General features: G+C 37.3%; 1 protein-coding gene across 2 annotated transcripts; it reads left to right on the plus strand.

Moving 5' to 3' along the window:
* The first annotated feature begins 1,747 nt into the window (after positions 1 to 1,747).
* Positions 1,748 to 13,162, plus strand: LOC131158208 (putative ABC transporter B family member 8). Of its 2 annotated transcripts, XM_058112905.1 has the most exons (10): positions 1,930 to 2,082; positions 2,173 to 2,303; positions 2,401 to 2,455; positions 2,812 to 2,990; positions 3,159 to 3,616; positions 8,828 to 9,368; positions 9,914 to 10,093; positions 10,447 to 11,730; positions 11,854 to 12,269; positions 12,590 to 13,162. In XM_058112905.1, the coding sequence occupies exons 1-10, from the start codon at positions 2,037 to 2,039 to the stop codon at positions 12,954 to 12,956; spliced, it is 3,657 nt and encodes a 1,218-aa protein (XP_057968888.1). In that variant the 5' UTR covers positions 1,930 to 2,036; the 3' UTR covers positions 12,957 to 13,162. The 2 variants fall into 2 exon arrangements, with proteins under 2 accessions (XP_057968887.1, XP_057968888.1); XM_058112904.1 differs by having other exon boundaries at positions 1,748 to 2,303.
* The last annotated feature ends 235 nt before the right edge of the window (positions 13,163 to 13,397 follow it).

The following is a 13,397-nucleotide window of genomic DNA, read 5'->3' on the forward strand; positions in this document are numbered from 1 at the left end:
TTGGGTGACATCCGCAGGATAAATTATGCAGGAGGCCTCTCCTTCACGTGTCTATGTACCTGTTTTGTTAATTATAGGCTTACTGAAAATGGATCCCTCAATGTAGGACCAATTTATCACATGTATAACATTAAGGAAACAAAGATACGGACATGTGAAGGGGTAGATCCCTATAAAATTATGTGTCATAATTTTATTTTTTGTTAACTAGCTTTTACTTAATTCATAAAAAAGGTTCTGGTATTTAGTTTTTACAGTTCTATTACATTACGTTTGAATATATAGTTTCTACATTCAAATTGAATGCATGTGTTGATTAATAGTCATTTATAATATTATATATGATAACAGAATAGAGAGTAGAAAGAGAGGGAGAGGAAAAGAAAAGACAAGAAAAGAAAATTAATGTAGGCATGGATATATGCATGGGAATTGAATTGATGAAGGCGCATATATGTGCGTGTATATATACATACATTTCTGCTGGCCAGCTGCCTGCAAGTTTTGCCAAGTTCGGAGTTCACTAGTATAATACCCCATACATATATATATATATATATATATATATATATATATATATGTACTAATTAATTTCCAGATGGCGAGTGCGCCACTTCTCCAATTGCCCCAGCTGAAAAATAAAAGAATGCACAAATTATATACGGACAGTGTCAGATGATAGTTTTATTTTTTTAAAAAAAATTAAAAAATAATTGCAGGCGTGTGTACATAAACATATACATCCTAAACTGAGCTTTAACATGGATAGGTGGGGAATATTTGATATGTTCTAATTAATTAATTAATTAAAATAAGGTGCATGATGATGGGAGTGGGGTGTATTAAAATATTTGATGAGGTAGCAAACTAAGAAGGCTGATCGATCATGGAGATGTCCAGATCTGCAGGATCCATGGGGTTGGTACATATCCTTGGCATCCAGTGATAAAGATTCCTCAGGACAAAAAAAACAAAGGAAACGAATATATTTATACATTACATAGCCACCTATCAGCTTAATTACGCTAATATTTTATATGCATCCTTTTTGATAAATTGCATTAGTTGGCATGGTTCTATTTCCCCAGCCGAAAAAAAGAAAGAAAGAAAGATAGATAGAAAAGTGTTCCGAATTCAATTCCATGCATCAATCTGAATTTTTTCTTTTGCAAATTCTTTATTAAAAAGGTTCTGCAGGAACTTAATCATACTGTTTGTCTTGCTGCTTTGCATTTGAACTGTTGAAAAAAAATACACACTCCATCAATCTGCATATGCATATATTATGTGGCCTAGCTGTTAGTCAAAATACTTTCCTAAGCAACCTAGCTGCTTTTCTTAATTCCATGCATATATTCTGGACTTTTTTTGAAAAAGGAACAAGGATTTCTCCTTCTTTCTTGACGTAGTTTTCTTTCTCTTTCTTTCTCATCACCTCCCTACCCCCCCCCCCCCCCCCCCCCCCCCCCCCCCCCCCCCCCCCCCCCCCCCCCCCCCCCTTTTTTTTAATTACATATGAGAAAGCAAACAGAGAAAAATAGCTAGCTAGCTAGATATTACAAGGGGGACATGTGATGTGATGTGATGTAGGTAACACCTCATCGCATCACAATCAGAATAGGGACTATGTCTATAATTAATCATATATTGAAAAAAAAGCCATGTTAAATATATTCCAGTGGTGCGGATCGAAAGTAGGGGTCACCAACATATAAAAGAAACAATGCAAGTAGGAAAAAACCAGCACAGAATACATATAAAATTAGAGAAATGAAAAAGGCATTTCTAACAACCCCACATAAAGCTTATGACATGCATAATGACAAACAATATTACAAAGGTTGCTTCACAGAAGATGCTCACTACTGCACATGTACACTTCCACTACACCCATTCATATTTATATGTATATGCAGATGATCATTTCCTACGCCAAATCTTGCAACCCTTAATTTACTGCCTCTTCCCTGTTTGCTTCTTTCTCACAATTATAGTACTGAGGATTCCTAGCTAGCCAGCTAGTAGCTAGAAGCGAAATGGCTTTCCCAGAGAAGAAGAATATAGAGTTAGAGAAAGGAGATGGTCAAGTAGTCCCAGGAAAGGGGAAGAAGTATTCTATAGCTGTAATTTTCAGATATGCAGATTGGGCTGACCTAGTGCTCATGTTTTTAGGTACAATTGGAGCTTTTGCTGATGGGATGTCCACAAACTTTTTACTGGTCTTTGCCAGTCGCCTTATGAACAGCTTGGGATATGGTAAAACCCAAAAGAACCATGGAAATTTTATGGATGATGTTGAGAAGGTAATTAGATAGCAGTGAACTAATTACATATGTAATTTCTTCCTCTTTTTATTCTTCTCCTTCTTTTGATGAGTTTCCCTTTTGGTTTTCTATACAGTGCAGTTTATACTTTGTGTACTTGGGATTAGCAGTCATGGTGGCGGCCTTTATGGGTAAGTTCAAATATATTACTTGTTTTTTTTTTCATTTGATTTGCTTTCTGATCAGAACAAGGGACTTTGGGCGTGTAGTACTGCAGTTTGAACCAGTCCATGGTGTTTAAGATATATACAGTCTATGCACACAAGTATGGCAGTGCAATAAAGAATCCACTGCCACATTCACCCAGGGAAAAAAAAAAAAAAAAAAACACAAACAAATTAAAACAAGGCCTTCTAAGAAATCGAGAAATACCCTAATCTTAAATGGGTTGCAAGGGAAAAAAAATCACACAAATTTCTAAGCTAAAACGGACTGATTTAAGTTCTATGGCGCATCCAAGTTAATTAGAATAGTTCAATTCTTGCAGAAGGTTATTGCTGGAGTAGAACGAGTGAGCGGCAGGTACAGAAGATTCGGTACAAGTATTTGGAAGCTGTTCTCAGACAAGAAGTAGGGTTCTTTGATTCACAAGAGGCAACTACTTCAGAGATCATCAATAGCATATCAAAAGACTCTTCACTCATACAAGAAGTTCTTAGTGAGAAGGTACACACACACACACATATACCATATTTTCAGTACATATATTATCAGCAGGAAAAAGAAAAAGAAAAATCTGATTTTGGTTCATAACCAACAGCTTTATCATATCTTTCTGAAAGATTCTGGATTTGAACATAGAAGTACTTGTTTTAACCATTTTCTGGTCTATAGGTGCCTTTATTTTCTATGAACACATCAGTGTTCATCTCAGGACTTGCATTCTCCACTTATTTTTCATGGAGGCTGACTTTGGTGGCCTTGCCAACAACACTTCTCCTAGTAGTACCTGGAATAGTATATGGGAAATACCTTCTCCATTTGTCCAAAAGGTCCTTCAAGGAGTATGGGAAAGCAAATGGCATTGTGGAGCAGGCTCTAAGCTCCATCAAGACTGTCTACTCATTCACTGCCGAGACGAGAATCATCGAAAGGTACTCATCCATATTGGATCGAACGACGAAGCTTGGGATCAAGGCGGGCATTGCAAAGGGCATTGCCGTGGGGTGCACCGGACTTTCTTTCGCGATTTGGGCATTTTTTGCTTGGTATGGAAGCCGCTTGGTTATGTACAGAGGGGAAAGTGGAGGAAGGATTTATGCAGCTGGCATTTCCTTCATTTTGGGTGGATTGTAAGTGATTCTTCCTTGCACCAGATCTTCCTTCTCTATATATTTCCTTTTTCTCATTAATTTCTAGCTATTATTGGGTTTTTCCATATAAAATTGATACTATTCTATATATGTGTATATTTAATACATGTATATATATATATTTAAATATATATAATTAACCCTGTCCAAGCTGAGGAAACAACTCTTTGTATAAAAGCAGTACACTGCGATGACCCTCCACCTAGCAAAGTAGGGAGCCGTATAGTTGGGGGATGCCCTTTTATATAAACATCACCATGCTAAGGGTGATATAAAGATGCTCACATGATCACAAGAGAATCAAAATACCAAAAACTCAAAATTCATGCAAATCAACTCCTCTTTGGGTGTGTTTGAAAGTATAGATTTTAGGATAGAGTTTAGTTTTGCGTGTCTGGATAAAGTTTGCTATAATTTTGTGTTACATTTTAATATATATATATATATATATATATATATATATATATATATATATTCAAATTTTAAGGTTTGAACTCTAAACTCCCAAATATGGGATTAGCTCCAATGATTTGGCAGGCACTCTAAAGAGGTATAATACTCTAATTACAGATTCATATATAGCACAAACCGTAAAAAATTCTCACGTGCACAGCTATGTAGAACCCCATTGACTCCATGCACATGAACAGTATTCAAGTTCTTGATACATTATCCAACGTGCACTAACATTTTATTCCTGCATGCAAATAATTAATGTGCACAATTAAAGCTAGCTACTTTTACGCATATAATGCTATTTGAATCTTTTGAGCAAAGCTCGAATTAGATTCTCAAATGCTTCCCCATCATGGTAACCCATGCATAAGTCATTATCCAAGTGTCAATAATAGCTCTCATAAAAAGAAAAAAAGAAAAAAAGAAAAAAAAGGTTGAAAAACGCTGGCTCTCCACTTCAAGTTCAATTTATTAGAAGTCAAGGGTTAGCTTAGTATTAAAACCAACCCATTGCTAAGAATTCTATTTGTGAGTTTGTCCCACATTAGAAAAAGTGAGTAAATGATGGGTACTTATATATATGATTGGACCCAAGATCCAATAGACTTAAACTTTTGGGTCAAGTTTGTGCTCACCCATGTGTATCAAATACACATATGGACTCCTCCGGTGCTAATAAGTGGTATCAGAGTCGACAGTTCAAAACTCTGAGTGTGGGAGCGTGTGACTGAGGCTAAGACGGATCATCTAAGCTATCAAGATGGATCCAAATTGGATCAAAATATGGGAGGTAGGATTGGTACGTACTATTCATCCTAGGCCTTTTGCAAGAGAGTTTGGGTGTATTCTATTAAGCATAAAAATGAAGTATGTGATATTTTTCTTAAATAGAAAAATTAGTTGAAACTCAAACTGGCAGAAAGATTAAACTGCTCAGATCAGATAATGGTGGTGAATACACAAGTGACCCATTTATGAAGGTATGTCAGGATGAAGGCATTGCTTGACACTTCACAGTTTGAGATGCACTACAACAGAATGGGGTGGCAGAGCACATGTATCGGACTTTACTAAAGAAAGTTCAATATTTGTTGTCTAATGTTGGGTTAGACAAAAGGTTTTGGGTTGAGACTATTAGATATGTGCGTCATCTCATCAATCGTCTACCATCATCTGTAATAGGGGGAAAAACACCCTATGAGGTATAGTTTGGAAAGCCTACTAGTGATTATGATTCTTTACATGTATTTGGTACTATGGTTTATTATCATATTAAAGAATCTAAGTTGGATCCAAGAGTCAAGAAAACACTATTCTTAGGGATAAGTGCAGAAGTCAAAGGATACCGTTTTTGGTGTTTTGAGATGAAAAAAATGATTTTAAGCAGGGATGTGACTTTTGATGAACTTGCAATTATGAAGAAAACAATACGCAAGGAGTCACGAGTTGAAGAAAGTACCAGTGGTACTCAACAATAGGTGGAGATTGAGACAATTTTGGGAAATCCAGTGAGAAATGAGACTACACAAGGTAACTTTCTAGTTACAATGGGGAATAGTGTACAAGAAGGGGAGATTTCAACTCGAGAATCTTCACAGCAACAAGAATAAATTGTTTCTCAAAGGTCAAGACGAGAAATTTGAAAACCTGCTCGGTAGACTGATATGGTGGCCTGTACACTTCTAGTTGTGGATGATAATGTTCCTTACACTTTCAAAGAAACAATGAGGAACTCTGAATCAAAATAGTGGAAAAGAGCGATGAATGAAAAAATGTCGTCTCTTCATCAAGATCGGACTTGGGAGCTAGCCCAGCTGCCCAAGGGTAAGAAAACAATTGGTTCCAAATGGGTTTATGTAAAGAAAGAAGAATTTCCAGACGCAAATAATGTTCGCTTCAAAGCTAGATTGGTAGCTAAGGGCTACGCATAGAAGGAAGGCATTGATTATAATGAGGTATTTTCTCCAATTGTTAATCATTTTTTCATTCGAATTTTGTTGGCTTTGGTAGCACAATTTGATATTGAACTAGTTCAACTCGATGTAAAAACGACATTTTTACATGGTGATTTGGAAGAGGAAATCTATATGACTCAGTTAGATGGATTTTAGGTTGCTGAAAAAGAAAATTGGGTATGTAAACTTGGGTAATCGTTGTATGGTTTAAAGCAGTTTCCAAGATAGTGGTACAAACATGTGGGAAAAATAAAGGAAAAATTCAAAATAACTTTTCTACCAATATGGGACAAAAAACAACAAATCTCCACCTTGACGATAAATTCAATAAATTTTTCAGTCACCATCATTCTCTAGAGTTCCACATCATTGGTGTATTCCAAAAAGTATTCAGATTTGCAGGATAGTGATCAAGTCCAAACAATGTTTGAACTTGATTATTGTCGCAATTTTGGTTAACATATCTACAGGATTTTCAGCTATAGCAATCTTCTGAAAGAGTATCTTGCCTCCATCAATAATATCATGCATAAAATGAAACCGAACGTCGACATGCTTTGTTCATGTATAGTAAACTTGGTTTTATGTCAAATGAATAGCACTTTGACTATCATAGAATACAACAATGTGCTTATGAACAATTCCTGAATTTTCAAGTAAACCCTGCAACCATATAACTTCCTTAATAGCCTCTGAAGTTGCCATGTACTCTACTTTTGTTGTAGACAAGGCAATGGTAGACTGTAAGGTAGACCTCCAACTCTATGGGCCATTAGCAAATATCAAAACATATCCATTAGTTGATCGACGTTTATCCAAATCTCCTAAAAAATCAGAATCCACTTATCCAACAACTTGTTGATCAATAGTATTATTTTTCTCAAATACTATACCAACATCAATCATATTCATAATATATCTCAAAATCCATTTCACAGCTTGTCAATGTCTTTTACCCAAATCATGCATATACCTGCTCACCATACTAACTACTTGTGAAATATCAAGTCTAGTACAAACCATTACATACATCAGACTTCCAACAACACTTGCACAAGGAACCTATGACATATACTTATGTTCCTCGTTTGATTTAGGAGATAAAACTACACTAAGTTTGAAATGAGGAGCAAAAGGAGTGCTTACTGGTTTTGACAGCTCAAACATGCCAAAACTCTGTACTACCTACTTCAAATACCGTTTCTGAGACAAACTAACTTTTCCTCTCATTCTGTCTCTGCGAATCTCCATGTAAAGTATCTTCTTTACTTCACCAAGATCTTTCATCTCAAACTCTTGATTTAACTGACTTTTCAACTTGTTGATTTCTTCCTTGTTCTTTGAAACTATAAGCATATCATCAACACACAAGAGTAAATATATAGACTATCCATTTTTTAGTCTGCGAAAATAAACACAATGATCATGTTTATTTCTAATGTACTTGTGACCCATCATAAACTGATGAAATCGTTTGTACCACTATCTTGAATGGGTGCTTATATATATGGTTGGGCCCAAGATCCACTAGGTTTAAACTTTTTGATCAAGTTGGTGCTCACTCATGTGTATCAAGCACACCTATGGACTCCTCCGGTGCTAACAAGCTTATCATGACTAAGTTCGTGGTTTCAGGCTTTGTTTCCTCCTAATATAATAAACCAAAGAAAAAGTTCAACGATAACTTACACACCATAGATCCCTAAAGTTTCACTGAAGTTGCACTTTATTCATTAAATTATTATTTATTTATATTTTAAGTAGTGATAGTTTTATCCTTCAAGTTTCATTCCCCTTGGTTCAAATCCTTACTCAGAGATCCTAGTTGGTTTTTTGCTTTTTTGATAATCCGAAGACTCCAGCCACCATGATGCCACTTTGGATACTATGGTGCGACACCAAATTCAGGGGATGAAAGCCGCTCGTCCATTGACACACCCTTGGTAATTCACCGGAGTAAATTCTCAAGAACAAATTGAACCCATGACCTTAGGGTCACCAAAGTCACAAGTCGCCTTACCACTTGAGCTAACCCAACTAGGCTCTTAGTTGGTTGTTGAAGCTAAAATTAAAAATTAAGGATCAAGCTCTTGCAATTTAAAATTTTGGGACCCTACAATTTAAAATTCTCATATATAGTTTGATCATTGAAGTTTCATGTAAACTCAAGCTAGTTCAAATCCTTGTTCAATCAGAACCTCACTAAAAGTAAAATTGATAAAATTTTAATGATCAAACTATCAAAATTTAAATTTCAATTAGGGAAGTGTAACTCAATGAAAGTTGATGGACTTGTGGTGCAGTTTAGTGAAAGTTCAACTTATTAGAGCATTTGGCGTACTCAATGTTGAAAAAAATTCTCCTAGCTGGCTCATGCTACATCTAGAAGCATCACTCTTGAATTTGGTACTAGGTGGATTTGGAGAAAATGGAATAAAATTTTCTTTTAGTTTTGTTATATCCTACACAATTTAAGCCCAAAGCTCAAATTCCATGCTCCTAATGTAATGTCAAACTTAATTATGTTGTATGTGATTGAACTTGTTTTTATGTTTGTGTGGTTCATCTGAGAATCTGAGATATCTCTTACGGGGCAAAGCTGCCCAACTTTTATACTCAGATTAATTTGAGCAATTCTGATTAAATGTGCCATATTCCATTACTCAGTTTCTAGTCTGCTCCACCTTATAGAATGCCTTCATTAATTTTCCTTTAAAGTTTCACTAATCTCTCATTAATTACCGTTCCTAAACCAATAACTCATGACCACAAAATGCAGATCCCTGGGAAGAGCAATCCCAGAAGTGAACTACTTCGCAGAAGCTTCAGTTGCAGCCACAAGAATATTTGAGAGGATCAACAGGATTCCAGAAATTGATGGTGAAGACACCAAAGGACTAGTGCTGGAAGAAATTGCAGGCAATATAAAATTCGAGCATGTAGAATTTGCATATCCTTCCCGACCCGATTCCTTGATTCTGAAAGATTTCAGTCTTAGTATTGATGCCGGAACAACTGTAGCCCTTGTGGGTGCAAGTGGAAGTGGCAAATCCACAGCCATTGCACTGGTTCAAAGGTTCTATGATGCACAGAATGGGGTTGTGAAGATTGATGGTGTGGATATAAGAACACTGCAATTGAAATGGATGAGAGGGAAAATGGGTGTTGTGAGTCAAGAACATGCATTATTCGGGACATCAATAAAGGAGAATATCATGCTTGGGAAGCTGGAAGCAACCATGGATGAAGTCATGGCTGCAGCCATGGCTGCAAATGCTCATAATTTCATAAGGCAGCTTCCTGAGGGGTATGAAACCAAGGTAGGTATGGTGACTATGGTCTATTTCAACTCTTTCTCACTTGCAATGGATATTTTGACAAATTTTGAGTAATTATATGAAGTTAAGTCTTCTTTTGATTTGGTTGCTGAATTGTTAAATTTTTTTACAATACTATTCATTGTAAAAGTTATTTTTTTTTTCCCCCCCTAATATGATCACTGTACATTCTAAATAGTTGGAATCAGTCACTATACTTTTCAAAATATTGCAATTTAGAATGTCAGTGACCATATATAATAGGAAAAAGATTACAAACTAACCCAAAAAAAACAAAAAAAATTGAAGTTTGGTGAACAGAAGTGCCTATAAATCTAGCAATATGCCATGCATGGTCAATAACATTCTTTGAATTTAAAAACATAGTCTATTTGGCCAAACAACTTGCCTTAAGAGCAGAACTGCTTTGGTAATTTGTAGTAAGTTTGCCCAATCTGGTAAAAAAAAGTTCTTTTTTATGCTTGAATGGGAACTGTAATATATATATGCAGTGAATGAAACATTTTTTCACATGACCAATATGCTAGGTTGGGGAAAGAGGAGCACTTTTATCTGGTGGACAAAAGCAGAGAATTGCCATTGCAAGAGCCATTGTGAGAAACCCTATGATTCTACTACTTGATGAAGCAACAAGCGCTCTTGACTCTGAATCAGAAGCATTGGTTCAAAACGCCCTTGATCAAGCCTCCCTGGGAAGAACCACTCTGGTACTGGTCCTTTTTTCTTTTTCTCTTCTCTCTTTCTTTTCTTTAAAAAAAAAAAAAAATCAGCCAAAGAGAGGGGGTTTATTATTCTCGAGAACTAAAATTCAGCTCAAGCACAACCAGGATAGGATAAACATGCACGCACGCGCGCACACACAAACAAAACAAAACAAAACAAAGAAACTCCAGCAGAAAAATCACAATGAGGCCATAATTTCAGCAATGATTTTCTTCTATTCTTTCACATTGCTTGCACATTTCCATGATGGTGCTCATGAAAACAGTCCCAGCTGCCAACAGCCAAGTACCAATCAAATCTTCAATATATATCTTACGACTAATGTTGGATTTGGCAGGTAGTTGCCCACAAGCTTTCCACTATCAGAAATGCAGATCTCATTGCTGTGATTAGCGACGGCTGCGTTGTTGAAGTAGGCTCACACAATGACCTCATAAATAGGAAAAATGGCCACTATGCAAACCTGGCGAGGCTACAAAGACAATTCAGCTGCCATGAACAAGATCAGAATATAGAAACACGGATTTCTTCAGCAACAAGAAGTGCTGGCCGGTCGAGCACTGCTAAATCAAGTCCAGCCCTCTTTGCTTCTCCATTACATGATGAGAACAAAACACAACCCGTATCTCACCCTTCTCCTTCTTTCTCCCGGCTTCTCTGCTTAAACTCCCCTGAATGGAAGCAAGGTCTAGTTGGAAGCCTTTCAGCTATACTATTCGGGGCAGTGCAGCCTGTCTATGCCTTAACTATAGGTGGAATGATTTCCACCTTCTTCATCCAAAGCCATGATGAAATGCGTGCTCGAATAAGAACATACTGTTTAATTTTCTCCTCACTTTCTCTGATTTCAATCGTCGTGAATCTGTCGCAACACTACTATTTTGCCTATATGGGAGAGCAGCTGACAAAGAGAATTAGGTTGAGAATGCTACAGAAGATCTTCACCTTTGAAACTTCATGGTTCGACGATGAACAGAACTCGAGTGGGGTATTATGTTCTAGATTGAGCAATGAAGCTTCCATGGTGAAATCCCTTGTAGCTGATAGGGTTTCTCTTTTGGTTCAAACCGCTTCAGCTGTAACAATCACAGTGGTGCTGGGCCTAGCAGTGGCTTGGAAACTTGCACTCGTTATGGTAGCAGTCCAACCTCTCACAATTCTGTGTTTTTATACGCGGAAAGTTTTACTCTCTAACTTATCAGCAAACTTTGTGAAGGCACAAAATCTAAGCACTCAGATTGCTGTAGAAGCAGTTTATAACCATAGAATTGTGACTTCATTTGGAAGCATAGGAAAAGTTCTTCAGATTTTCAGTGAGGCTCAGGAGGAGCCAAGAAAAGAAGCAAGGAAGAAATCATGGTTGGCGGGAATGGGTATGGGGTCTGCACAGTGCTTAACATTTATGTCGTGGGCTCTGGATTTCTGGTACGGGGGGAAGCTAGTGGAAGAAGGACAGATATCAGCCGGGGATGTGTTCAAGACCTTCTTCATATTGGTCAGCACAGGCAAAGTCATAGCTGAGGCTGGCAGCATGACTTCTGATTTAGCCAAGGGTTCGGCTGCTGTGGCATCCGTGTTTGATATACTTGATCGGACATCACTCATTCCAGGGTCTTGCCATGTAAGTAGAAAAAAAAGTATAATATTGGCTTATATATCCTATAGAAACTTTGAACTTCTCTAGCTAGACTCAGCTTATATATAACAGTACTTCTCCTGATAGATTTGTTTCTATTGCAATTAGGAAGGAGAAGGCAATACTGGAATGAAGTTGGAAAGAATGATTGGTTGGATAGAGATGAATAAAGTTGACTTTGCATACCCAAGCCGGCCAGGATGTCTAGTGCTGTGCCAATTTTGCTTGGAGGTGAAAGCAGGCACGAGCATTGGACTCGTAGGGAAAAGTGGATGCGGTAAATCAACAGTGATTGGAATAATTCAGAGGTTTTATGATGTTGAAAGGGGGACAGTGAAGGTGGATGGGGTGAACATAAGGGATCTTGATGTTGGATGGTACAGAAGGCACATGGCCCTCGTTAGCCAGGAACCAGTCATATATTCAGGCAGCATTCGCGAGAACATTGTCCTTGGGAAGCTCGATGCAACCGAAAATGAGGTGGTGGAAGCTGCCAGAGCTGCAAATGCTCTTGAATTTATTTCGTAAGTGTAATCTCAACTTCATGGAAATGGCATTTGGGCTTGTGCAGTTGTGCTAGAGTTGCATAAGAGGAATCATGAAACAATATGCCAAACACAAACTTAGGGAGAAGAATGTACTATGCTACAATCAAGCATTAGCTATTTTTGCCAATTGGGTGCTCAAAATGACATTATTTTCAAATTATTAGATCATCAATGTTTTTCTTGCACTAATTAGAGGACAAGAAATGCTATTCCAAATATAGATACAAGCTCAATTACCCAAGTGTGGCCTGATTGAGAATTACACAACAGCTGTAAATCTTCAATTAATTTTGCAGGTCATTAAAAGATGGGTATGAGACAGAATGCGGCGAGAGGGGGGTTCAGTTATCAGGAGGGCAGAAACAGAGGATTGCAATTGCAAGAGCAATAATTCGAAATCCAACTGTACTCTTAATGGATGAAGCAACAAGTGCTCTTGATGCCCAATCAGAGCAAGTTGTCCAAGAAGCACTGGATCGAATCATGGTTGGGAGGACTACCCTCGTGGTTGCACATCGACTTAACACAATCAAGAATCTGGACTCCATAGCCTTCATTGCAGATGGAAAGGTCATAGAGCAAGGAACGTATGCACGGCTCAAAAACCAGCGAGGGGCCTTCTTCAACCTCAACAATCTTCAAAACATAGATACACAGGCTTAACTCTCCGTAATAGTCTATCGATGCCTTTGGACATTAGAGATTCAGATTAGCTGTTGCTTAAGAACTCCAATGTACAATTAGTCTGACCTTGCCCATGTATAAGTAAGCAACACAACTCTCTTGAAGGCATCTTACTGTAACCGTGTAAAATTTTCCATTAGCCTACTATGTTTTGAATAGAATTAGTAGTTGTAACTTGGGAATTATGAACTTTTTTCTTCTAGTTTCTTAGGGGATACAGTCATGGCAGACAACTAGCATTTGAGGTCTAGAGTTCCAAGTTACACCCAAAAAAAAAAAAACTATGTTTTGAATAGAATTAGTAGTTGTAACTTGGGAATTACGAACTTTTTTCTTCTAGTTTCTTAGGGGATACAGTCATGGCAGACAACTAGCATTTGAGGTCTAGAGTTCCAAGTTAACAAAAAAAATAAAAGTTTA

This window comes from Malania oleifera, chromosome 6 (genome assembly GCF_029873635.1).
Source record: "Malania oleifera isolate guangnan ecotype guangnan chromosome 6, ASM2987363v1, whole genome shotgun sequence".
In the NCBI taxonomy this organism is placed as follows: Eukaryota; Viridiplantae; Streptophyta; class Magnoliopsida; order Santalales; family Ximeniaceae; genus Malania; species Malania oleifera.